This window comes from Chroicocephalus ridibundus, chromosome 1 (genome assembly GCF_963924245.1).
Source record: "Chroicocephalus ridibundus chromosome 1, bChrRid1.1, whole genome shotgun sequence".
Lineage (NCBI taxonomy): Eukaryota > Metazoa > Chordata > Aves > Charadriiformes > Laridae > Chroicocephalus > Chroicocephalus ridibundus.
Window position 1 is genome coordinate 133,915,724 of NC_086284.1, and position 27,838 is coordinate 133,943,561.

Sequence of the window (27,838 nt, forward strand, 5' to 3'; positions counted from 1 at the left end):
GTATAGAGAAGAGAAAGTGTCTGTCACAGAGAAAAAAGCCAGAGGTCCTCTCACTAATTTGTCGACTTGAGAGCAGAGCTGGCATCTGTGCCTTAGAGATAAGAAGGGAATCAGTTGATAAGGATTATTTGTGACGTTTCCCCCTCACACACACCCCAACCCCTCTTCCTGCCTCTGTAGTTAGAAAAAGTTTACAGGGAAACTTTTTGTCTTCACTTTAGGTAGTTGATAAAGGCGTCTTCAAAGAAACTTATGTGCTAGCAGGAAAAAACAACTGCAGGTATACAGCACATACTCTTGTATACGCAAATACTTCATGTATTCAGCTCACAAGATCCCCAAAGCTCTACAGGCTGTATATTCAATAAACACCTCTGACGGCACACTGCCATCATGCAATCCCCTCCAAGGGAGACCTTTTTCAAGGCTTAAATGCATACACGGACACTACACTGTCCTGTGGCACACAACCTGAAGAAGACTTCCATATCCAATTGGTAGTGTGGAAAATGTAAGATATGCTTCCCTGGCTTATTGCTGACAGATGCAAATGTGCTCTGTCCTTACTCTGACAGATGCAAGAAATTCTGCGTGGAAAGGTACATGACTACAGTGTGTGAATTACTCAGTTTCAGCTAATGACCACAGTCAAACAGATTTTTCTGAAGTGTGGGTCATAATTTTGGATAAAATATTTCTTATACCTGGATATCTCAGAGCACAGGGACAGACAGAGCACCTATGTGAAATAAATCCACATTCTCTCCAAAGAGAGATGTTAATTTTGGAATAAATAAAAGTTTTAACAACTTGATTGTCTCCATAACAGTTCAACTTTCCTACTGAATTATTTAACAGACTCTGTTGCAGCAGAATGCTACTCAGGAACATACTCTTCCAATGGAAACCAACAGTAGTGTCTGCTACATCCAGTATATGATGTTATTATGGTCTGCGATGACTTAGGAGAAGGAACAACACCTCCATGCCAGACCTTGCAAGACAGCTTTCTCAGCATCACAGGACCACTGAAACACGTACTAATTCAAAGACCCACGCTCTTTACTGAGAAAGTGATGTGCGTTTCATTTCCTGAAACATTCTATGCTCACTTAAAACGAGGTTGTCATCCAACTACTTTTCAAGATGTGTCCTGATTAGTTTACAAGGTCTGGAAAAAATCATCCATATATATGCATTCAAATTATTTCTGGGTAGTGTGCGTGTGTCAATCCATATGGTGTAGCAATATCAATGTAACATTTTTTCAAATTATGTGGTAAATTTGCATTTAATCAAGAGGACAAAGAGGACGTGTTTAAAAGATACTGGCTCACGAAACCATGTTAACTCTAATCATATCCCATTGGCATATTGACCAAAATATTTTTGGTCTTCTCAAGTTTCATTTTAAAACTGAATACTTCAGCCAAGGTTTTATTACTTGCTTTAATTTAAATCACATTGTGTTTAAAATGATCATAGCCATTTTATAATCAAAAAGGCAATAAATTCTTTGCCCAATGAAATTTTAAAGCCTAGATAGTGTTCATTAGAGAAAATAGAGGTAAAATTAACTTTGTTACTTAAAGTTTGGGAGCTGTTAGATGCTGTAACTATGAAGATGGAAGAGTTCAGATACATAGAAAAGACAGATAAATAACTGCGTCTTGTCATGAACAATTTGTCCAGTCAGTTTACAAAGATATCTCCACTGTGAGATCACTTATAGTTAAACCTAGTCAGGTCACTACATGCATTTGCATACCACTCGTTTGTCTGTACTGTCAGTGCAATTACTGAAAAGTGTTTGTGAGAGAGTACTAGAACTGTAGCTATTGTGAGAAAAGATGTAAAGTAGGGAAGTGTGGAAAAGGCTCGAAGGCAAATGTGGCAGAAACACATGGAAGACTTAAAGCTGTGTTGGAACAAAGGATAATAAGGGCTGAATTTTGTTACATATTCCCATTTCTCCATTTGCACAAAGATTTGTGATTTGACTAGCTGTAGATTAACTTAGGCCACAATGAACAAAGCGCCTATCTGTTGGACAGTATGGACCACAGTAATGCTCCTCACAGTGATGCAAGAGTTGTGACTACCAAAAGAGTGTCGTGTTACTTCCACTAAGCTGAGTCTCAATCATTTATGCAAGAAGTATTTGCAAATTGGATTCTGATGTTATGCTGAAGAGAAGTGATGTATTGCAAGGAATAAAAGGTCATCAAGGACATTTTTTTGCAGTGTGAAAGGACCTTTTTTGCAGTATTTAGAGCTGTTGGGTAAAGGTTGAAATATATACCTACCAGTGACCTAAGAGGTAGAAAGAACTGGGAGTAAGTAATTTGTTTTGGCTATATAAGAATCCTGTTGTCGCAGTATAATCAAAAATGTTAAGAAATTATGCAAGCACTACAGGAATAGGGAAAAAATCAGATTGATGAAGGTGGAGAGAAGATTTGGACTTTAGGAGAGAGTCCAAAGATTTGTGAAGCTCTGAACAACTTGAACAGATATCTAATTATCTTCATACTAGTGAATCAAGATATCATATTCCCCTGAGGGACTAGCAAGGTGGGGAGGTAAGCAGTTCTGTCCTGGTATTTATTTTGTTTGTTTCAGTCATTTTGGAAGCTGACACCAAACTGGTCCCCATCATCTCTCTCAGCTCCCAACTGCCACTTGAGAAGGTCTCCACTCCCAATGCCCAGTACTCAGTTTTTATTGCCTCAGGCAAGTGATTCTGGTTCCCAGTCCTCAAAGCAGAGAAACTTCCCTCCCAAATCTTTCCAATATGCATCCTTAAGGAAGCAAAGACAGACAGGCTGACCACCACCTGAGAAGCAACGAACAGCTGTAAATAGAATCAGTAATGAATGATTTCTTTTATGCCTCAATGCAAAAGAAAAAGAATCAGAAGGGGATTTGTGTTCACCTCTTGAATGGACTTTTGGATGCAGATGAGAGAGAGCAGAAAGACAGTCAGCACATTGGCCTTTCTTTCGCAGGGGGAGGAGCACTAGGATCCATAACCCACGCTATCTTGCAATAGGCAGAGGCGTGTAGGCCCCAGAGCAGCAGGTTGAAACAAGCTAGTAGCTGCGAGAATATCAGACTAAAACAGGCTTCTTGGGTGCGCAGGATAGTAAGGCTGTTGGAGTCAAAAGAAGCAGCAAACGGTTGAGAAGAGGCTGGGGCGGGGAGAGTGAATCACATACTCCTGTTCAAAAAGTTTTCAGTGCAGCTCCACAAGACACAAAGACACATGGGTCACAGGGAGAGGCAGAAGGGAACAAAAAATATAGTTTTATGAGAAGCAGAGGTGTTAGAAAGAGAAGGTGGGTGGAGAGTTGCAGAAATGTATCCATTTCCCTCCCTCCCATTTTCTTTAAGGGCGTTTTTCTCACAGTTTTTCCTCTCTTTTCTCCTCCCCACAGCAATCAGCCAAGCTGGGAAGAAGAGATTGTCTCTGAACTTCGGAGTGTGTCTTGGTACATAAGACTGATAGTAAACAAGTAAACAGAATTGACAACTGTGTCAACGACGGGAGCAAAGCCTGCTCAGTGACAAGGATGAGGACTGTTCCAGAGGTAAGGAAACAGGTCTGTCTTGCAGTCTGCTGAGGTACCTTCATTGCATCCCTCTCTTTTTCCTTCCCCTGTCACAGCTAAACTGCTTATTGGCCTAGGGAGCTGGAGCAGTTGAGGTTTTGACAGTTTGCATCCAGAAGGGGCTTGTCCAGGTCTCAGAATTAATGATGTGGGACGTGGTGTGAGGATTTAGGGGTTACTGCTCTTCCTCTTAGTGATCCTAATGGCCATTCTGAGGCTGTATTCATATCTGTTTGAAGAACTGACCAGTAAGTAGTAGTAGTAGTAGTAATAATATGATTATTTGCATCTTTTATTGCATCTCCATTTTTTCAACAAATTATTTTAAGAAACTACTCAAGCAGAAACATGCAATATTTTTCCCTACAAATGATTATGGGTAAACATGGCATAGTTTTCTGAATGTAAGAATGACAGCCTAATTGCTTCCCGTGTAGCACAGTGTCATTTTCCTGTTTTGATGTCTTATATAAATAACTAGTAAAGTGTTAATTGCATATTTACAGACAAATCACACTGAACTGAACTGTTAGCTCAGGGTTGCTGAAATGTACAAAACATTCAAAGACAATAGAGATAAGTAAAGCTTTCTATGTAACTAAATAATATAAAAAAAGAAATGTGTATGTTTTGTTATGTTGAGAGCCGTTCAGTGTTGCAAGAGCTGTGGTTATAATGCAAATGCTCACTTTATATTTATCTTGTTTATATTTTTCTGGCTGGAGTATTTGCAAAAATGTTTGGTTTGTATATCCATTCTCATATTTCTGTGTGATAAAGATCAGACAACAGTCATAATTTTAAATAGTTATTGGCCATTGTTATGCTTCAAACTTTCAGTAGCCCAGAATATAATTCAGCAAACTTTCTGTTTAGTTTCTCATGTTAGCAGGTACTATGTTTTGAACACAGGGTGAAATATTATTTCTCAAATGGCATTTAATGTGCTCAATTTATGTCCTTAAGTGATTTGCTGACTAAAGATAAATTTAAGAAAATGTTGAAGTTTTTGTGATTATTGGGGCATTAGTCTGAAAACATGTCATCCACGTGAGTAACGTGATAAACACAATTTGTGAAACAGCCAAAGTCAGTAATTCACGAATAATCTACAGGCTGAAAAATAATACCCCTAAATTGTCTGGTAAATAATTATGAAAAATAACTCCGATTCTCTCTGCCTTTGATCTCTTTATTTTAATTTACTTTCTTTTCATAACAGTCAGATGTTTCTTTTTCTGCAACAGCACACTAAACATTGGGAAAATGCAAGGTGAGGAAGAATTAGGCAGAGGAACTTCAACGTCCCTGCAGAATTCAGGAATAGCTCACACACAGAAAGAAGGAGATGCTGAAGGAAAATCAAATTCTTTGGCTGATTTAGCTGCATCAAACTGTTCTTTCTTTAGTGGTAACAGTACCTGTTAAGATTCTGCTCGCCAAAGTCATGCTTGCATTGAATCGGATGATTCATGTAGTACATAAATTCAAAATTAATCATTTTAGATTTGAGGACAATTAGAATTCAGCTTTTAGTGATTTTACAGCCACTTGATCTCACTTAGCTACAGAGAAGCCATTTAAATTTGAGCACTTACACATCTCAAAGAAAAGCATGAAAGGACTGAAACTGTACTGGCAATTGCATTCATCTTCAACTTCATGCAAATACTAATCATTCTTCTCACTTACTCATAAATGAAAAAGCTCTGTCAGAACCTAAGGGTTGTTTGTCCTTTTCCACAGGCTTGTTCAAACTATTCACTTGGCTCTTTATACAGAGCATGCTGCAAGAGGCAAACAAGCCTGAAAACATACCACAATAAAGTGTATCTGCTTCCTGCAAGCTATGTAACGTTCCTGCATCCTGTACCCTGGAAGTTCTTATATCCCACCTCCAGTTCCACGTAGTTAAACTCACACTTCCTTGACCAAGGATCACTGAATTAGGAAGGGCTCTGTATTTCAGTGCCTGTGAACCACTTAGTCCATTTGTGGCATAAAAGTGAAGTTCATGCTAGGTAAAGGATCTGACAGGGATATTGCTCAGGTCAGTATCTTTAAAAGAGTACTGAAAGAGCAGGTATTTGTCTGTCTAGGTTTCTTTAAACTGTTGTCATGAAAAAGATATAAGGGACAACGAAGCATGACTGCCCTCCTCTTTTTTCTGTTTACGTACGTCCACAAGTTCTCTCAAATTGAGCCCCAGTAACAGAGGCAAGATTAGATACACATTCCTTATGAAAGGTGAAGTGTTTGAAGAATATAATGCTTAGGTCAAATATAGATGTACTGTTTACCAGAAGTTCAGCAGAATGGCAATGTCAGTCTTGAAATACCGATTTCTTATTAGTATCTCCATAGCCTTGGTATTTACTACTTGAAAGAGAGAAAAAGATATCCTCTGATGACATGGGACCAAAGAATTGCAAAATTATAAATATTCCATAGTAGGAATAGGCCAGATTTTCAATGTGAAAAACAAGAAGTCTATTGCAACAGAGAAGTCAGGAGCATTGTGAATGTAAATCATTCGCTCTCACCTAAATAGTGAGAGATGGGGACTTGCACACTGAAGAATACTTTTTCTTCTTCCTTTTCAGCCGAGCAAATTTTATGTTGCTCACTTCCCTGACATACTATTAGGTCATGACATTTACTCTCTACCTGAGGAGTAAAAGCTGAAGTGTTCTACTACAGGGGCGTATGAAAGGAATTTGGATTTCCTCCTTTACGTTTCCTAAGCTGTATGTTGCCAGTATGGTCATGTTCTTTATCTAGCACCTTTTAATGCCAGGATTCACTTGTATGTACTTGCTCTCCATTTAGTTATACTGTATCCTGCCTAAGGAAGTCAGGAGAATAGGATATTAAAGGGAGAAAAGCAGTTAGGTATTTAACCCTTGTTAGCAGTTTCCATGAGTCAAGTAAGCTGACATATGCTTTTGAGAGGCTTCTGTTAATGATGAATAAAAAGCATGTTTGAGCTCTGTTTTTCTATTTCTATTTTCTATAAGGCAAGTGCATTGTGAGGAGGCAGGTCCAAGGTCAAACCTGCAGAATCAAGTCTGTAGGTTAAGGTCAGGATTCAGATCAATGGGGCACATGGCTGCCACCGCGGCATAGCTCAGATGAAGATCACTTGAGAGCTACAAAAAGCAGCTCCCAAGTGAAGAAGTGGGCACCTCCAACCAAGGCTGCTTCTAGCTTTTTCTCAAAGAGCTCCAAAGCCTGTCAAGGTTTATCAAACAGCTTTCAGAGAACCAGGCTTGAGCACAGGGAGCTAAACTTTAGGCTGTGGGGACAGTAGAGGCCAGGCCCTGGCACTGGAATGTAAGACTCTCAAAGTGGCACTTCCATAAGCTTTCACACCTATAAGATTTACTCCTTCGTTGCTATACTGCTTTCTCTATCCCTCTTCCTCCCAGGTTTTCCATTATCTTCTGTTTTTTTTCCTTCTGCCTCCTTTTTCTCACTGTATATTCTTATTCTGTTATTCCACTTCTACCCCTTTCCTTATATTACCAGCATCCATTCCCACGTCTATTCTCTTGTAATATGCTGTTCTCCAGTCTTGTGTACATCAAAGTAGGTAGAAACGGTGGACACACACGATAAATGTCATTTTATCTAACTTTATGAAGGTAGACGTTATGAGCCATCTGTCTTCCTTTGCAGTCAATGTAGAAAAAGACTGGTAACTCTGGAGGATCCTAAGACCGATGTCTAAAATAGAAACCGTAGTCATACTGTGCCCAGCCTTCTCCTCTGACCAAAAAGACACACCTAGTTTATGAACACAACTAAATTTAAGTGACATAAAACCTGTGTACAAGATCATCTCTGTGACTTACAGCTTACTGCAGTTTGTAGAACAGGGCAAGTCTTCTATCCCACTTCAACTGGACTGGAGGACTTAGGATGTAGGAGTTATTTCTTGAGGAGAAATCTGAAATTAGGGCTCAGTTTGCCAGACTGTAACAGAATAAAGAATGACCAGTCCTAGCCATCCTGTTATTAGCTTTATGGGCCCAAAAAGGCTTTGATATCTTCAGGAGGTATATGCAAAGTGATTCCGTAAACCAGAAGGAGCTAATGGAGGGACAGGCCTCCTCATGGCAAGCTGGCTTTTTGATGCATAATTCATAACACTGTGCACCAGCTGTAGGTGGAAAAGACAAGGAAACAAAGGAAGTGAGAAAGCCCTCGGGAGTACAGTTGCCTAGATGACTTGGATGACTGTTGGTATTCTGGCAATAGTCCTCTGAGTGACTTTCTCGTAGATTAGGCAGAAGACAGAGTATATGACCAGTGCTAACTGTAATATGAATTTTTCTTTCTTCATTTTTTCTGTTTGTCTCATTTTTCTCTCTTTAGACCTGTGACCAGGAGCTGAGAACAGGTGCAAAGAAAGAACGATGCCTTCAGGGGAAAAGCCTACTTCTGTGTACACTTATTGTCAGTACTCTCCTTGGCTTTACACTACTTATCACCTACATCGTGATGACTTGTGGTCTAGGTATAATATGGGATATCCTTTTCCTGCTTCCTCATCCACCTCATTTGTAAGACTGCTTCCTCTCCTATCTGCCTCCATTGTGTATTAGGCTTAACATCTCTGTTAAGAATCAGACTTTCAGAATCTCAAAGAATTGTAGCATCAGTCGCAAAAAAGGCACACTGTTCTGCCTCTTCCTTGAGTCATAGTGGGAAGAGATCCCCACACCTGTCCTCCTCCTCCGCCTGCCGTTTAATATGCCTGGGCTCACTTTTGAGGGAGAGCATCATTATATTTTCTTGCATGTCATCGTCATGCCATGCTCTGTCTGTAGTCACCTCCAGCAAACTGCACTGAATGTGAGATTTGGAGCTCCTCCTCCACAGTTCCATCTCTAACTTAACAAGTCCCGTCCTAGTTTTCTAGCACAGACCAGTGCAGTCATAGTGTAGAAAGAAAAGTCATAGTCTCTTGCTAATGGGGGAGCTGTGAGCATAGATCAGAAATATTAATTTGCTTTTCAAATTTGCTAATCAACTATCTGCAGAATGGTCCATGTAATTGTTTATGCATATGGAATGCTCAGTACTGAAGGTGGATACAGAGATTCCCTGCTCCAAAATAAACATTATTGACTCTTCACCTAGCATTTTTCTTTAGCCCCTGTTGTGTGTTGGAGACCGTTTGTTACAGAGACCAAGGGAAAACTGTTAGTTTAGATTTCCACTCTGTTTGCCTCCTCCCATGTCAACAGTTTAAACCATAGTATGGAAAGTCTTACTTTGATTTACAAGTGGCTTATTTCAGTAAATAATCAATCTGATCTGATGTTGAAACATCACACTGAACCAAAACGAGAACACATACCCACAGCGGTTTTCACAGCAGTTTAGATAAAGGGAGTTTTAGATCAAAGCAAGATATACTAGAAAGTCTTGGTCCTGTTTTAACAAATGTCATTGCTGAGAAATGTTTCCCATGCTTGAACATCTCCCTCCATGATTTAAACTTACCTCCTTACTTTCTCTGTGCTATGTCCTCCTTTTTCTTCGTGTGTTGGCACCATCAGTTGCTTCTTGTTTATCATTTGGCCAAATTTGTCTGATTCAGAGAAAATACACTGAGAAGGCAGAGTAATCCAACCTGTGACCGCCTAGTTAGTATGAACAGAGGACACCACCTCTGGACTGATAACCTGTCCTTTATTTAAAGAATCTCCCTTAAAAAGTGCAAAGAAAATCTTCCTGTGAAGTGAAAGACAGAAGACACTTTGTTCCATATTCAGAAAAAATTTACAAGGAATTCAACACTCTGCATGCAAAGGAGTTTGTACCAAAAATAAATCTTTCGGGGAAAATGTCCCAGAGATAATTCCTATTTTGTTTGTTTGTTTGTTTTGTTTTGTTTTGTTTGGAGTTGTTCTCGCTCTCCACTGTCACTGCTCAGTTCTCTCCTATTTACTTCCTGCCCAGGATCCTGCGATGCCAAGCTGGGTCTTACACTGTTGACCAGACTCCTGAATTCTAGGAATGACACTGTAGACCCCTGTGAGGATTTCTACAAATACGCCTGTGGCAGCTGGGAAGGCAAACACTCAAGCGGAACCACAGAAGAATCACTAAATGTATTTGATGTGTTGTTGGAAGAAAACCAGTTGATCCTGAAGAGGCTCTTAGGTAGGGACAGATGATTGGTGTGTTACCTTCAGCATCTTCCTCAGTAAGAGCTGAAAATACTAATAACTGAGAGCACAATCATTCCGAACAGAGACTGAGTTCAGTTTCTTAATTCTTCTATCATTACAGGTACAGATTTATTCTTGAGCATGTCATCTTACAATAGCTGCATTTTAAATATTTTAATTGCCCTTGACAAGTGTAACAGATGAAAGTCACACTTTAAAATACTGACAGCAACCCAAGCCTCTTGCCTTGTAAAAGCAGACTGTTTCTTGCTGTGCTTGTCTGAATGTGCGCTCTGGTCATGTGTCCTGGCTCCACGTGTGACTGAAGCCTAGATGCGCACGACCTTCCTCTTGTACTCCTGTTTCCATGCAAAGAAACTCACATATTTGGCCTCAGGAAGAGTCATGGCACTAGAATGCCTTTTGCTTTGAGTGACGGTGGAAAGTGTAGATGTATTTGCTAAATTGTTCTGAATCAAAGTGCAGTGTAATATTTTCTTACAACTTTCTCTGCTCTAACACTGCCCTATAGGGTTTTTTTTACCATTTTTGTAGTTTTTAATATGTTTTTTTTCCTCAGAGAGCCCACAGTTTGGCATAAAAGGTTCAGCTAAAGAGAAAGCAATCCAGTTCTATCGCTCCTGCATGGATACCCAACGGATAGAATCCCAAGGAAGTCAACCATTGAAGGACCTCCTAAATCAGGTGAATGTTTGTGGTATTTCCTCTCCCTCCAGAAGATAATTCCTGCAGGAAAAAGGAAAGTGTGAGGTTAGGGTCGTATGGTCCTACATGATGAATTTTACTAGCATCTGGCCCTGAAATAACCTCATAGTTCACAGCACAACTTCTAAATGACAAATCTTCTAGCTTTAAATGCTGTTTCAAGATTTGATTTTCTGACATCAGGTACCTGACTCTTTCCTCATGACCTTACATATTACTTCAGGACTGTACAACAACCAAAACTACAAAGAGGGATCACTTAGAAGCTCAGGCCAATAGGATCCAACTTACAGATCAGGGAATATCTTTCAAGACAGGTGAAATTTTTATGTCTAAGGTCTGATGGCCATCCACTGCTCCAGGCTTCAAGGGAGCTGTTTTAAAGAGAAAAATGCTTCTCTTTCCATTCCAGGAGACTCCTCTCAGTGCCAGGAAGGGTTGTACATCTTCTTGCTCCCAGCAGAATGAATAGTGACTGCAGGCCCACCTGTGAATCTGCTTGGCAGGGAGCTGGGACTTGTAATCCCTGATCCTGGGTTGTCCTTCTGGATGGCTTTAGAAAAATGAGACCCCTTTCCTCTCTGCTTGTTCTCCTGCTTTTTTCCTGTACATCTTATTCTGTTGATAATTATAATTTCTTTTCCCTGTGTCATTTTGCAGCGAGTTGCTTTGCTTAAGTGAAAGTGACAGGTCATTTTAAAGCCAACAGGGTATATAGAAATCTTCATGAGTTTCCTCTGTTGCTATTTGCTTTTCTGCTTCTCCATTGTCATAATGACTGAGCTCATAGGAGCGAAAAAAGATTTTGTAAAGATAGATCAAACAAATGTTTTTCTCACCTGGTGTCATGCTGTCTCTCTCCCTCTCTAGGTTGGTGGATGGAATATCACAGATGTGGGGAAAGCAAAAGATTTTAATGAAACTCTTCAGACTCTCATGGGCAGATACAGCACCTTTCCCTTTTTCAGAGTGCATGTGGGACCTAGTCCTTTTGACCTCAAGGCCAATGTTATTCAGGTGAGTGGACTAAAGAGAGAAAATATCAGCAAGCACCCTGAATAAAGAGTCAGTTACACAGCACATGAGACCCAGGCTTGCTCAAGTTAAGCCTATATTCTTGTCTAAAGAAAGTTTTCCTAAATTTCAGTAAACTACTAGATTTTATTACATAAAAAGCACTTATTTGTGGAAAATGAGCAGATGAGGAAGAATAAATTGCTTAATTTCTCTCATCTCTTCTGCCTGACAGTGTAGATTGTACTTTGTCATGGAAAGGTCTGGTTCTTCTTGTGTTCACAGGTATGACTAGTACAATAATAGATGCTAAGTGTCTAATACGCATAGAGTACTATGAACTTTGCAGCTCACTGTTGTGGTTTAAAACCGGTAGGCAGCTAAGCAACACACACCCGCTTGTTCACTCCTCCATCCAGTGGGATGGGGAAGAAAATCTGAAGGGTAAAAGTGTGAAAACTCATGGGTTGAGAAGACAACAGATTAATAATTAAAAATAAAAAAGAAAAAGAAAGAAAAAAAAGAAGCAATGCAAAAAAAAGCCCAGTTGCTCACCACCAACTGACTGCTGCCCAGCCAGTTCCCAAGGAATGGCAGCCCTGGTCAACCTCCTTCACCCCTGCTTTTATTGTTAAGTACGGTGTCATATGGTATGGAATATCCTTTTGGTCAGTTGGGGTCAGCGGCCCCAGCTGTGTCCCCTCCCAACTTCTTGTGCACCCTCAGCCTACTCATTGGCAGCGTGGTGTGAGGAGCAGAAAAGGCCTTGACGCTGTGTAAGCACTGCTCAGTAATAACTAAAATATCTCTTTGTTATCAACACTGTTTTCATCACAAATGCAAATCGTAGCCCCATACGAGCTACTATGAAGAAATTTAACTCTATCCCAGCCAAAACCAGTGCGCCATGTAGAAATATTTAACAATGTGGTTTACATTTGAATATCAGTCACTGCAGATTTGTAATGAGCTTGTTAATGAGCTGCAGAATATGATAGATCCACAAAAATTACTTAGCAAACATTTTTGAAAAGTAAAAGTAATTTATTATTCTTTCAAATTCTGTGACACAGAAATTAATAAAGCCTGTTGAGGATATCCTCCCATTTCCATTGTTTCTGGAAATAGCAAGATGTTTTTTCTTTACTCCTTTTTGCAGATTGACCATCCTGAGTTTGAGGTGCCACTTGAGAGTAAACTCAAAGAGAAAAATTATCTTGAGGTAACATATCAAAGGCTGAGGAAAGGTAAAAATAGCTATTTGGTGTAGGGATCTCCTTGAATTGCCTCCAGGTTAAAAGTGGTCTATTTCCATGGGTTACGGTCAGTGACCTCTGACATGTCTACAGAAGGAATTATTTACAAAACTCTGTACTTTTCCAAAAAGATACTTTGTAAAATGTAACCCATTTTTAGAAGCCAGGTTTAAAACTTCTAGTGTAGAAACAGAATGTTATCGTTTTAATTGGTATTTGTTAAGTAATATGAACCTGGGCTTCCCCCTAGGTTTCACCTTAAATGAATGTTTAAAAAAAATGTTCTTGTCCAAAGTAAGGCTTTGTAACTTAAAATCTGTGTATTGGAGGAGGGGTAGCTAGCATTTGTGAAGTTATTTTAAAATGTTTTAACCTAAGCTGGGGAAACAAGTTCTTTGACCTTGAGAGTTATTGCAACAAAGTTAATTTCATCACAGCTCTGTCATTTTTCTGAACTTTATAAAAATTGAGTTGATTTCAGTTTCTCAATCTGACTCTTTCAGAAGAGTCCTCAATAAAATAAGCCTGTCTACCCATCACGAGCATTCCTTTGATACCTCATGAACATAGAGGCAAGAAGCTGGCATTTTCTCTGTGTCAAAAATACTGTCTCATTATATCACTACATATCCCTCCTTTGACTCCAGAGATGGCAGGCCTACATCTCTCAAATTATTCCAGTATGTAATGTAATTGTAAACTGGACAAAAATAACCTTTTGGGAATTTCAATCCTGAAAAAGGATGTACTTGGCTAGTGTATTCCACATGAAGAATTACCTAAGGATGTTGCAGTGAAAACAGTTTCAGGAATGGGTCTGCAGTGGTTTTGAAAGACTGAAGCTTATATGGTCAAGATGGATGGTTGGATGGATGGATGAATGGGGTGACTAATTTTCAGTCATGTTTCTCCCACTGGTCATATCCTCTGTTTTGCAGGTTCTCCGTGTGTATCTCTCATATTTGAAGAAACTGGGGGGCCTACTTGGAGTACCACAGGATGGTTCCCCTGATTTATTTTCCCCTACCTTGTTCTTCATCTCTAAGCTCCAGCGAGTTGTCACCCCACTGCAAGAAAGAAAGCAGAGGGGGATGCTGTTCTTTCACACTACCATTAGAGAGCTACAGGTATCTATGCCTTAGAACTTGGGCAACACAATTACCCGTGACATTCATATTTTAGAGATGTGGATCAAAAGAGATATGAGGCACTCTGTTTAGATGCCATTCCCTTGCAGCCTGCACTTGGAGTCTGTTGAGCTTTAAATGATCTATTAACTTACGGTCCTTTATTGACAGCAGTTGGATATTTCAGGCCCACAACTCTCTCCCCTCCCAGTGCTAATTCAATAAAAAAAAGTAAATTCTCCTTTTCTACTATAATCAATACCCACATCATAAAACCAGTTTAACTTGTTGAAAGTATGTCTTAACAGTATTAGAGGGACTATCCCAGTTTCCCTATTATTTCTTGTCAGTCGATTTAGATTCATAGTTCAGCATGTAAGCTTTGTTTTACTTCTAGGAAAAGGCTCCTGCTATTGACTGGCTGTCATGTCTCCAGGCTGTCTTCCATCCTATGCCAATGAACCTCTCTCAGCCAATTGTAGTGCATGACATGGACTATTTAAGAGGCATGTCACAGCTCATCGAAGAATGGCAAAAGGAAAGGTAAGAGTCAATATCTATGGTTCTAGTTGTTCATGCCTCAAGAAATATTAACATCAGATACCGTCAATTAAAGAGGTCCATGTTAGAGCCTCCTGAATTCAGTAGCCTAATAATTGCAAGGCTGCTGTGGCTCTATATCACCAGGTTTAGCCAGTACTAAGGCTTAGCATATATTCCCAAGAGGTTTGCACATGCATGCACCATATATGTACACACGTATAAGTATATTTATATATGTGTGCATATATATGCACCACACAGATCAACAGGGATGGAACACAGTGCCTTTACTGGCACCCACCCACCCATAGCACTTGTACAAACAGCTCAGATGGTCTGATCCTACTCCTCCTGCCCAGCTGATCAGGTTTGGTGTATACTAGTGAAATTTATGTATGTACACAAACAATATGGATCACTCCAATAGCTGGTCTTTAGATATTCAGTCCATCCAGAAGCTGGCTTTAGATCCCTTGGTGTCCACAGCTGCTGGAACCTGGGTACATGGGCCCCTGAGTCTTGCAGCCCTACTTTGGTTGCTGGTACTCTGATCTCTTCCTGTTACAAACGCACATATATGAGCATATCTCTCCAGTAGGTGGTCCAAACCACTAGTGTCTCCAATAGCCAACTCTCAGACCCTGCTTTCTCCAGAAGCTGGCTTGAACTAAAGTCCTTCCAGTGGCCAACTCTCAGACTCCTTATCTCTGCAGTATCCAGTGTCCTCCCCCTAGCCCCCTGCCGGAGAGTAGAGTGTTATTTAAGAATACCATTTAATAACATAGGACAGATTCTGGTGACCATGTGCAGGGCTCAATCAGACAGTCAGACTGGCAACCCACAAGTTTATGCTCAACCATTCCCTCTTACCACCTTTCCTATCCATTTTCCCACGTGTGTTCACCCCAATCCAGCATGATCTTTCCCTTTCCCTGCCTTTGGCTCTTCCCATAAACATCCCCTAATAAGTCTCACATAATCCCACAGACCCCTCAAAATGCTCTATAACAAGTTTCACCCAGTCCTAAAAATGCTCTTTCTCCTGCTTACCATAAAGAATCCTGTGGCCCAGCAGGCAATTACCCCCTGAGTCTTCATGGTGTTCTGAGGAGAGAGTTTCTTTCGTTGATTCATGTCAAATCATCCTCCTTTGATAGCCCCAGGTGTAGCCCATTCAGAGTACTTTGTTGTCTTTGTTCAGGTTACTAGTGTTCCTCTGCCTCAAATTATTCCTCTCACTCTTGCCATGTCTCTGTGTTTATAGTGACCAGCCTTCAATCTTCAGTCTTTTTAAATGTCATTTTCCTACAGGGTCCTTCATATTTATATGATTGTTTGTCTGGTTGGGAATCTCTTCCCAGCCCTTGACAGTCGATTCCAAGATGCACGCGTGGAGCTATCTAAGATTCTTTATGGAAAAAAGGGATCTAGCATGGTGAGTTAGCCTTCAGCCTCCCCAACAGCTGAACACCCTAGGACACGCCTTCTGGGTGTTCTCTTGGTGCCTTGTCTGGATGGAGTGTCAGATTTGGGGAGGAAAACTACTCTCACTAGGCCATTAAATGCTTCCTTTTTCTCAAAGAAATGGGGGCGGGGGGGTAGACACGGTACTCAAAACTTTAGAGAGCTAAGTTCACTGCATCATGGGGTAGGGAACAATATATAGATGGTTACCTTCCTTCTATGTATTTGTCTCAGCTAGCACATGAATCTTCATCTTGTGTGAAAGCGGAGTAAATCATAAGGAAATTGATGTTTTACTTGATTAAAGCTTTCTGAGGTACTTTAAACAAAACTACATTACTTATTCACTGATGTCATTTTATTTTTAGATGGCAGCATATATGCTATTGACTGCATGTTTACATATCTTTTTACTGTCTTCCTGTCTCTTTGTCCTCACTCTCATATGTCTCTATTTGTTTCTCTGTTCTTACAGATCCCAGCTGAACGCTGGAGGAAGTGCTTGACTGATACCAGCTTTTTCTTTGAGCCAGTTCTAGGGCAGATGATTGTGAAACAAATTTTCCCTCAGCAGACCAAGAAACTTGTAGGTATTCATACTCTTAACCCCCAAGCAGAGCTCAGCTTCGTCTCTCTCTCTTTTTTGACATGCCAACTTAAGACCACATCAAGACAGCAAAATCTTGTGTAGGTCTTAGAACTTTTTACATATTCCTGTAGTTATGCACTTCCCCTGCTTTTTTGGGGAATGAAAGATGTCAGAACAGGACATTGCTGTCATTGCTAGAATAATGAATGCTAAAATACCTGTTATTATCTTTATCTCAACTGTTAGTGGTCATGTGTGCAGCACCAATACCTATGACAGACCTACAAATGCATGTAATCTCAGTATGCTTCCTGGAATGACAGTCAGTCACCAATCTTACATATTTAAATAAGATTTTTGACTGCAAAGCCAGTAAGCCATCATATGACCAGTTGTACAGAAACAAATCAATGCCAAAACATTCTGAGTGGATCCACAGTGAAAGGAACACCTGCCTGTAGTGTGGAAAAGATTTCTTTTTTATCCTATGACAGGCAGAGTTCCTTTTTCTTCTGAGGGAAGTTTGTGTAGGCACCAGGTTTTATAAAGTGTTTGCAGCGTATAAAGTGACAAGAGTAAATAACCCCAAGAAACGCTAATGGGAAAACTAAGACTACGTGTAGTGAAGCACAAAGCTGAATGAAAAACCATGATTTTGTGAAGGAGAGACTCCGATTGCCATGACTTTGGAAAGGGAGACACCAGTGTGAAATACTTGTGGATACTGTATTTTCATTTCACTCAAGAAGTGGGGCAATCATTTGGTCCGTTCCTATCGTAACAGGGATTGAATGAAAAAGAATTATGTTTCCCTCTTACTTCCCGTGAGAGGCAAGATGAAAAGCTGTGTGGGAGAGAATGGTGAGTCCTGTGAGGAACCACTGGATGCCAAATAACTTAAGCCTAAATCATTGTAGAAACTGGAATCTCTTTCATCACAAGAAGAGGGATTTTCCCCCAGTTATTCTGCGGTTTAATTGCTGGAACATGGGAAGATGGTAGCTAAGCCCAAACAATGTTTTTCTGCAGTTCTAACCATGCTTTCTTTTCTCCATGGCAGGCTGAGCAGATGTTCTCTGAGATCCAAGAAGCCCTCTATGGCCAACTGGATCAGTTGGAGTGGATGGATGAACAGACTCGCCAAGAAGCTAAAGTCTTGGTGCGTGCAGAAGGCAGAAGTTACTGAGGCCTTCCTTTCCCTGAAGCCTTTGGAGAAGGAATGGAAGGGGCCTGCACCTTCACATATTCCTACCTGCTTCTACAGGCACACAATCTTAAATGTCTTATACACACGGAAAATTGTAGGTGGTTTTATAAGTGCCATCACACACGTATGATTGTACATTGATGTATAGGCACAGAGAGGCTCAGTGTTTATCCATGGATACTCTGAATTAATTGTATTGAGATACAGTTCAGTTTTATACACCTAGAGGGGTTAAAAACTATAAAGCTGAATGCCAAAACACCATTCTATAAAGAAAAAGAAGAGTGGAACAACATTAGGCCTCAGGTAATTGATTTAAGAAATCAGATTAGCAAGAGAAGATGTATTGTTGAAACAGAGTAGCTGTCATTGTGAAGGGCTGATTCACAGGTTATATTTCAGTTGTTTAGAAACAGAGTTTAAAAAGGACTTCTAGAATGTAAAGCCTCCTATTGGTCACGTTTCTTTTTGTTTGTTTATTTATTATGATTTTAGGTTTCCAAACTACAAGTGGAGATTGGCTATCCAGCTCACATACTCCAGACTGCCAAAGTGAACCTGGAATACCAGAATGTGAGCTTTATAATGTAAACATACCTGCCTTGTTATTGGCAGTTTACCTGTACCAGCTGCTATCTTGTCTGCTGCTAAAACAGTCTATGACCTCTGGAGCAATGCAGATTTCTTACTGTTTGTTTTCTGAGAACGTATGGGCCCGGAGAACCTTTATCTATTGCTTCTATATTGTTGCCTATGCTGTCTCCTATTCAGAGTGGCTGGCCTGATAGACATTTGTTGTGACCTGCTTGTATGTTGTGTTTGGCCTGCAAATAACATTCCTGTCTTATCTTAAATTGAAGGTCTTCATAACTGGGAGAGAAAAAAACACAAGTATTCCATTGGTTTGTCTTTTGATGAACCCTTTTTTGACCCATGGGACTTTTCTTTTTCTCAGTCACCCATGGGACTTTTCTCTTTCTCCAATTCATTCCTCATTCATGCCCTATGACAGTCACATTACCTGCCTCTTCCCTCAGTTGGAGATAAATGAAGACACTTTTTTCCTCAATGTGGTGGCTTGCTTGGAAGTACTGAGGGAAAATTCCTACTTGAAACTCCTTCAGCATCGCTCGCAGGATAAGTAAGTGTCAGATACCGATGTGAAAAATATAACAGAATCACAGACTCTTGGACTAACTGAGGTTGAAAGGGACCTGTGGAGATCACACAGTCCAACCCTACTGCTCAAAGCAGGATCAGCTAGAGCAGGTCGCTCAGGACCTGTATGTCTATATCTCTCTTTTACTGGGGAAGGAGTGGGAGGGCAGGTGGGGGGATGGGGGATATAATTGGACACAGCACTTCCAGATGTGGTTTCACTAGTCCTGGATAGAGGGGCATAATCGCCTCTCTTGACTTGCTGGCAACACTTCTTCTAGTGAAAGACAAGATGTCGTCGTCCTCCTTTCCTGCAGGGGTGCATTGCTTCATCCTGCTTAAAAAAAGCCTTGAATCTGGCAGCCTGTCTTGTATTCAGGCTGAGCTCATGCTGCCAAAAAAAAGCCACTGGCCCCAGACCCCTGAAAAAAGGACCTTTTTTTCTCATGAACCCTTTAGTAAAGGGGCTAGCTGGGTGTCCTGAATTTAGCAGCAAAAAAACCCAGCAAAATGCTCTGATGACACGAATGCTGGCAGGGTCATCTCAAAGGCAGGACATAGGATGCTTTAGAAGACAGGCATGCTTAGGACCTTACACTGCCTGAAGAGTATTCTGTGCAGGACTTAACAGGAGGTTACTAATCCTGACTTACTTGATAAGGAAGTCGTGAGGGTGAATCTCTTAACGTCTATGAAAGCTAAACTACTAGCTCTGATCATCTGTAAACAAGTGAAGGTTTATTTAAAACACCTTTAATTCTAGATAATGTGAATTTCATCATTTGCTGCTGCTCTATGAACAGTTGTACTGAGAGACCATTTTTGCAAGCCCAGTGGAGGAAAGGAGCAAGATACGAGATAAGGAGTTAATACATTCTCTCATTCTCTTTTTCTGCTTCTAGCTGGCGTGTGTCCCCCTGGGCAGTGCATTCATACTACTCAATAAGGCACCACATGGTGGTCTTCCCTGCTGGAATGTTCCGCAGTCCTTTTTTCCACATGGATTTTCCCAGGTATGGAGGGGCTGCAAAGGTGGAAAGTGAATGCAGGCCCTTGGCTGCACCATGTTTCCAGGAAGAATCTTAACGAGTCTGTCGTTTCCCTCTTTTTCTTACTGCATGCCAGAAAGACAGTAAAGGGAGGGTGGGGGGTGGGGGTGGGAAATGGCTTTTTCTAAAGCCATATGGATACTGTCTTCAGAATTCTGAAAGAGTATGGTCATTGACTCTGGTGGTGCAAAATCAGAATCTAGGTGAAAACTAAACTAAGCCAAGTATATTACTCCAGAGCAAAGAGGCAGAAGTCTTATGTAGGTGAACTTCAAAGAAGACATTTCAGTTTTGCTTCTCATTTTCTAAATTCCAAGAATTCCTGAAATATAACCCATAGAAATCTAATCCAGAGAAAATAGGAGCCTCCCAGAGCAACTTCTTGTCAGAAATCTTTTTCAAATGCATCAAACACAGTTCTCTTCCTGTTTTTAATGAAATCTTCTCTAATAAGAAAATACATTCCATTGCAACAATGACAATTCTGTAGACCATACTCTTATAGTTGGGTTCTTTCACATATGCAACAGAATTGTTAAACAATATTTTTCTGATATTAAAAGCACTTAAAACAGTTGACTGTAAAAATATTATTTGATGTCATTTTTTGCATGGTTATGGATAGATACTTCTCCTAATGCCATTGTACTGAAAAATAAACTCACACTGTGGAAAGAGGTTGAAGTTTGAAAGAAATGTATCTCAGTTAAAAGTAATTATTTTATCCATGGTGATCTTATACCATTAGCTGTATGATGTCTTCTAGTGCTTGCACTATTTCATGAATTCATTGTAGTATGAAGAACAGGACACCTCAAAAGAATAATAATTTTTTTTTCGAGTGGTATGGGCTGTTACCATATTCTGCCTCTCTGAAAAATTGTCTACAGCATCATATTCCTTTTTTATTCAGTGTTAGTAAAAAATATTTTTCTCACTGTCATCCCAGTTGAGATGACCGATAACTCAAACTTGATCAGCTTTTGGTGAGTTGGCATAATAGCATTTTCTCAGATGGTTCTCCAAAGTTTAAACTTTACTGACAAAAGCCAATACAGATGACTATGAGGATAGTTTTTAAAATAAGAAGTCAGCAAAGCAATACAATTGTCATAGAATCATAGAATGGTTTGGGTTGGAAGGCAAGTTGAAAGATACCTAGTACAACTGCCCTGCTATGGACAGGGCCATCTTTCAATAGATGAGGTTGCTTAAACCCCTGTCAAACTTGACCTTGACCATTTCCAATCATGAGGCATCCACAACTTATCTGGGCAACAATTATGTTATCAGGTACAGAGCTTATGAAAGAGCAGTTCTAAGAGAAGATGAGTAGTTCTGTTCTTGTCACTTCCTACTAAGTTCCAGTGATGTAGTAATGATCAAGTACAATCATTTTATGCTTCAGCAGCGTTAATCAGGGCATGTAAAGAAAGAATGAGCCCATCATTTCATATTATGGAAATGCATTTTAAATGTACTCTTACTTGTGTGACTATTTGTAAATTCATTTCTTAGAATCATAGAAATTCTGATTGGACAGAACTGTTGGAGGTCTCTAGTACAATCTCTTGCTTGTAGCAAGATCACCAATGCTAGACCAAAGTAATTGTAGTCAAACCTTCATGATTTCAATCTGTCTTGCTAGTTTTATGTATGATTTTTCCACAGACAACTGTTGCAAGATTGTTTCTCTAACCATCCTGCTTTTGTGGGGTTACCATTGCAGTTACTGTTTGTGTAGCAGTTCAGCCAGTAGTGGGTAAATAAGGACATATCTCAACAACAATACGTGTAATTCGAGTTAATAAAGCAGAATCTTATTCACAGACTCTTCATTGTTATGATGGCTTGTTAGCTACAAATACTTTAATGAAGCCCATAGTACAATTTTAAGCATTGGTAGAGTAATTTACACTTGTATTTGAATTTGTATTTGTGTACCACATCCGAGAGACAATAAATAGAAAGTGCTTCTGTATGGTCTCAGTAGAATGCTCTTGTGCAGACCACAGTTGTGCTCAGTGGCTATAAAGAATGCTCACCTGCCCTATTTTTCTTTTCCAAAGCACTCTTTCCATGTTTACTTTACAGTGCTGTGAACTTTGGAGCTATCGGGGTCTTCATGGCACATGAACTTCTTCACACATTCTATGATTATGGTGGGTACCGGCTGTGGTGTCTTTGTTTACTCTTCTAGGTCCCCACTGGTACTTTTCCTCCAAGGGTCTTAAATCCTGGTCCCTATATAAATGTATATATATATTATTAAGGCAGATGAAGCTACGGAAAACCCATTCCGGGCCCTGCTGGCTACTAAGAAGACTCTGTGATTAATGTGAGGAATACAGGTGTATGCCTGAAATACCTTTACTTTCTAGGTGTTTTTTTTCCCCACAGTGCAGCCTGGGGGCTGTCCTACATGCAACAGGAGTGCACTACAGAAATCTATAGACTGCTTGGTTGAACACTATGAAAGCTATAGCTTTAAGGTCAATGGTACTTTCACACTGTTGGAGAATACAGCTGACGTTGGAGGGCTCACCGTCGCTTACCAGGTATTGTAACCTACTTACTTCTCTAATCTCATAGTCTCACTACACAACTCAACTGCCATGTTACAAGGTTGCTCTGCTGCATTCCTCTTCTACGCACTCCTCCAGTTCCAGATTTCTTGCACATCTGTGCCCGTGCAGCATGTGCCCTGCATGTCCTCTGCTATTCCAGACATAGGTTCCTCACAAAGCTTTGCTCATAACCTCACTACATCCATGTAAAACCACCTCTCCCCTTCACCAGTTCTGGGGCGGGCCTTTCTTTACTTCCCCATTTATGTCATGCATACAAAAGCATGTTATTTTTTACGTGTTTATGTTATACCTGAGGAACTAAGCTGAGACGTGAACCAGAATTCTGTGTGTTGGTAAAATGACTCCATAATGACGTTTTCAGCAATACTTTAGTCCAGAGAGAATTTTTATTTCCTCATGCAGTAGTTCAGCAGTTTAATTAATTATGGAATGCAGGGTGATCTGAGATCTCTAGGTCTCAGATGGTACTTGTTACATTCTTGCACAAAGAATGTTGACAGGTAGAAAGTCTTTTAATTTTTGTTCAAATATTTTTGACTTTCTTTGAAAGTAATTTTCATTCTTTCATAGTACAGTCACCACATCTTCTTTTATGACAACGTGTGAGTGATAGTGTCTGAAATAGGAAAGGAGTTGTGTTGTTATTCACCCATCTTAGAGTTATTAGGGGCGTGTCCAGCAGCAGGGAGCTTCAGAGTGAGGAGAGAAAGATTCGAACTTGCTAATTTATTAAATACGTATTAGATTGCTATATTTCATTGACAGAAGACATGATTTGGGGACACTATCTGAAGGGGGATTTATTATTATTCATTTTCTCTCTCCACAGGCCTATAAGAATTGGCTGAAAAAGCACAAAGAGAAGGATTTACCTAAGATTGGACTTTCACACGACCAGCTTTTCTACCTCAGTTTTGCTCATGTAATTAATTCAAGGCTAGTCATGTGTCTCTCTCACTCTCCATTGTCTTCCACATAATTGCAGTTTGCCTTTCTCAATATTCAATCACTTTGCCCCCTCGTCACAGAACGGGGAATGACTGGTGTTTATGGGAGATCCAGAATCTTCTTTAAAATGCTAAAATTCACACATAGGGCCCCTAATGTGTTATGGATCTCAAAGCTAACAAAAGGTCTGCCTGCAAATATATCTTTTACAAAGCTCTGAAATCTACCAGAATGAAGTTGTAGCAGGCAAGTTGTGTCAGGGAAGGCATGCTTCATTGCCAGCTTCTGGGTACTTTTTTGCTGTTGTGAGCAATCTAACTCATGGAAAGAAGAATTTTACTGGAGAAGGCGTGTATCTCTCCATCCCTTCCTTCATCTGCCTCTCTGTCATGGTGAACTCTCATAGTGAATAACTAGATATCACATCATTCTGAGTGACTTTTAGGGAAAAAAAAAAAGTTTAGAATGTTATTTAGAGATAAAGAACTAGAACTACATGCGCATATAGTCTGAGATTTCTGTGGGAACCTGTTTTAAGGATTTGTGCAAAGTTGTGCAGTTGTGCATAGTTCCTTATGATAGATCATTGGATTTCTGTGCTCAGAAAAGTCACACCCTTATAAGTCACTGTGATTGTGCAAAGGGAAAAGTTTTGTGCGTGTATTGACATTAGGTCAGAGCAGTGTGTAGAAAAGCAGTTCTGAAATCACAGTGTCTTGGGTCTTGGCAGCAAGATTTGCTTTTCAGAGGCTATCTGGGAGCTATTGCATCACTTGTCAATGAATAAAGACTGAAATCACAAGAGTGAAGACTGGGATTCCCCGTTTAACAACAGTAAAGTCACATAACCTTCCCCCCAGTCTCTTGAGTAGTAATGGGATGTGGTGCAAGGGCTCTCCTTTCTCAATAAGCACTTATTGCTTTTGCTTAAGAAGCTGATTCTAGACACTAAGACTACATCTGTACCATTAATTTAGACAGGGTGCAAGGTTCCATGAGCCCGGTCTCCAAGGTGGTCTAAATTCCCTCTGTTCAGGACTACACAGCATAGAGAAAGAGCAGATGGCTTGTTGGATAGGGAAATTGGGACAGAGACTTTTAGGGAAAGGGAAAATAGTCAGAAATTGTGGTGGTGAAGGGAAAGATCTGAACATTGTTGGAACCCATGTAAGTGTGTTTGCTTGTTTGCTCCAGCAGCCTCAGTCACAAGTGCAGAGGCCTGAGGAGCCTTAAGTCTCGTTCACCTTAAGTCTCGTTCACCTTAAGTCTCGTTCACCTTAAGTCTCGTTCACCTTAAGTCTCGTTCACGTGAGGACTTTCAGACAAACTGCCTTTTCTGTTTCGCTTTCTTTCAGGCAATGTGTGGACACCAGGATCCTGAGAAACTGCAGTCTTCCCCGAACATAGATCCGCACAGTCCCTTGCCACTTCGTGTCTGTGGGCCTGTCAGCAATAGCCAGGACTTTGCCAAGCACTTCCACTGTTCCAGTGGATCCCCAATGAACCCAGTCAACAAGTGCCACATCTGGTAATCTGCATGGAAAAGGAGGAAGAGAGATATGACCCCAGGGAGAAGAAGGCCTAACCAATGAATGTATGGCCATCTTCTCAGGGCCCCCCAGGGTGACATGGTGCTCTTATTCACTCCTCTGCCTTCCTTTTCTTGTTATCCTTTCGTCAGCAGTTGATGGTAGCAAAATTCTTAATCTGAGCTCATAAGGGAAGAGGGTCTCCTCCTGCTGCTCTCAGCACTCCATCCCAGATGTGACAACTCTGGAGTTTAGCAAGTCCCAAGGTAGCAAGATGACTAGCCAGTCCCTAGTAGGCAGCAGCTTCTGAGGAGTTGTAAACAGGACTGTTACATTATTAGTCCCTCTGTTCAGTGCATTTCCCCATCTACTCCAGCAGACTCCAGTCACGTTGAAGAGACGGGGCGATAAACTGGAGCTCTAAGATTTGTTCATGTAAGATTGGCTCTTAAGGAAATCCTATGGGTTAGTATGCAAACCACACATGTAAGAGCGGTGGGCAAACCACACATGTAAGTGTTTCCAGAGAGGAAAGAATCCCCTTCTCTTCTTCTGCCAATAAATGGACATAGGTAGTACAAAAGAATTGGTGGCTCCAGCTTCTAGGCTGAAAGATAAGTCACTTAATAATGAAGGTTACTAAAGGCCTTTGCTTTTCTTTTTTTGTTTCATCAGCAAAACTCCTAAGAGATGAAAGAGGAAAGAGTAAAGGATCCCCACTGGTGCTAGGGGGATTGGGAGCTGAGAACAGATTGTCTTTCGTCTTTCTTTTCCAATAAGGTTCTCTTTCTTTAGTCTCTATTTAGGGTTGAGGGTATGGTTGAGGGTGGAGTATGGGAAGTCACAAGTGTTTCTAGAAATCTGAAGACTTAACGATTACAATTCCAAGAACTTCTCTGGATCCTGAACCTGGTTCTCTCATCCCTTAAATTTCTCTCCTCCCTACATTTGTAAATATTTACCATCCAAACAGAGGAGTAGGGCTGCTGTAGGCTTTTTTTTTCCCTACTTGAAATTGAATTTTAGGTATTAATTTACTTTAGAGGAAAATGAGAGTAACAAGTAATATATTTTAGGATAGCAGGAGAAGTGCTTAAAGCACATTCTCAAGAGCAACCTAATAATTACATCAATTTCAGGTTCTGATAATTAGAAAATTTATACCAATGTTCTAAAATTTAGCAAAGTTAATAAGTACACAAAATACTCCTACCTTTTGCATACTCTTCAAATTGTTCTTGGTTATGGGAGCATTTTTATTTTACTTATTATATTGGCTGCCTTGGGATTCTGCGTGGAATAGGTGATGGCAAGTGGAAACATCCCTTACCAGTGTACGCATTGTAAAAATTGTGAAAATCCTAAGAACTGTGTTAATACTACTGTCCAATGCAGGAAAATATTTTCCAAGAACAGACTGTCCAGAGATTTCATTTTCATAAAATAACTAAATATTAATAGTGTTTGCTTCAGAGAAAAAAATTACTTTGATTGCAAGCTCTTTATGACCAGGCCTGTTTCTTTGTTCTGTATTCGTACTGTTCCCAGCATGACTGGAGTTCTTAGCTGAACTTCACAAGTAATAAATAATTATACCTCAAAATAATTTGATTTATTTACCCATCATAAAAAATAACAAAAACTGGGCTTGTGCTTATCTTTATCATTTAAATAGTGTATACTCTTCCTCCACTGTTTAATCAATTTTATCCTAGCAGCGTGTCCAGACTGTGTTTCTTTTAGATGCTAATAGCAATTAACGTTGTACCAAACCTTGTGTGTAATATAGAAGTCGTTGAGACTACTTGGCTTCTTTGTTTATAATGTATAGAAAAAGCAAAAGCTATTGACAGTTTGCATTTTGAGAAGTCTTTCACTTTTCTTGTATCTATCTTGTTAAGTGTATGGGGGGGACACAGTTCCCTAGAATATGCGATTTATTCTTGTTCTTACAATGTATGACAAATGTATAAATATTCTGTTTAAAAGACAGGGTCACCCTTGAAGTTGGTGAGTTGAATCAATTCTTGTTTATTACTAACTATGATGATTTTACATAAAGAACATATGGGAAGTGCAAGAAGGGAGGTCTGGCTTAGAAAAAAAGGTCATGACTCTTGGAGTGAGAATGTATTGTGTTTCTCAAGGAGATAAGGAAACCTTTTCAATATATGCATAACGTCTCTGCCCTTGTCCTCAGCGTTGCAAGTTCCCTGGGATGAGGTTGGTGAAGAGAAGCCATGCTGCCTAGTAGGTGGTCATGAAACACAGGTAGATGTTCAAATGGTTATCATCCATGACCATAAAAATTATTTCATGCTTTACATCACACATAAAAAAAAGAGCACAATGCTGACAATGTTCAGGGAAAGAGACAGATCCAACAGCAGATCTTTCACTGCTGAATTCCTCAGTCTCTGTGAGTCCTCGTGCTGTACCATGTCGATCATCTCCATTCCTTCCCCCATTGACGAGGCCACAAATGTTTCCTCCATTAGCTCCCAACCTGTACCTGGAGGTGGGTGGGGACAACATAAGCTTTCTTGTTCTGTTCTTTCATACTTGGATCCTTTTCACCTCTGCTTCCCTCCCTCTTTTCTCTCCCCACTTTCTAAACTTGCAACGCTGTTTCACCCGTACTGTGTGTCCATTTTTGCCTTCATACTAAGCAGCTTTTCATTGATACCCCTTCCCACTTGATGCTTCCCTTCTCCTTTTCTTGTTTCTATTCTTCCTCATTCAGTGTATATTCCTCTATGCTCACCCTCCCCATAGCATCCTCATAATTCCCAAGTATGGTTTCTTGATGTGTATGGATATGAGTGTGCAAACCTCCCCTAAATT

The 27,838-nt window shown here is 40.2% G+C and overlaps 1 protein-coding gene across 15 annotated transcripts; it reads left to right on the forward strand.

Annotated features, from left to right (window-relative positions):
- Positions 1–3,074: 3,074 nt before the first annotated feature.
- On the forward strand, positions 3,075–26,986 carry KEL (Kell metallo-endopeptidase (Kell blood group)). 15 transcript variants are annotated; one of them, XM_063354276.1, is made up of 19 exons: positions 3,075–3,338; positions 3,438–3,590; positions 7,989–8,130; positions 9,582–9,785; positions 10,374–10,498; positions 11,390–11,536; positions 12,693–12,755; positions 13,728–13,916; positions 14,314–14,459; positions 15,771–15,894; positions 16,399–16,509; positions 17,573–17,671; positions 18,215–18,292; positions 18,757–18,860; positions 19,780–19,890; positions 22,021–22,088; positions 22,327–22,484; positions 23,347–23,439; positions 24,821–26,986. In XM_063354276.1, the coding sequence occupies exons 2-19, from the start codon at positions 3,573–3,575 to the stop codon at positions 24,995–24,997; spliced, it is 2,157 nt and encodes a 718-aa protein (XP_063210346.1). In that variant the 5' UTR covers positions 3,075–3,338; positions 3,438–3,572; the 3' UTR covers positions 24,998–26,986. The 15 variants fall into 15 exon arrangements, 10 of the variants coding, with proteins under 10 accessions (XP_063210346.1, XP_063210389.1, XP_063210355.1 ...); XM_063354319.1 differs by having other exon boundaries at positions 7,989–8,069; XR_010073560.1 differs by lacking the exon at positions 24,821–26,986 and having other exon boundaries at positions 22,308–22,484; positions 23,347–23,438.
- Positions 26,987–27,838: the final 852 nt, after the last annotated feature.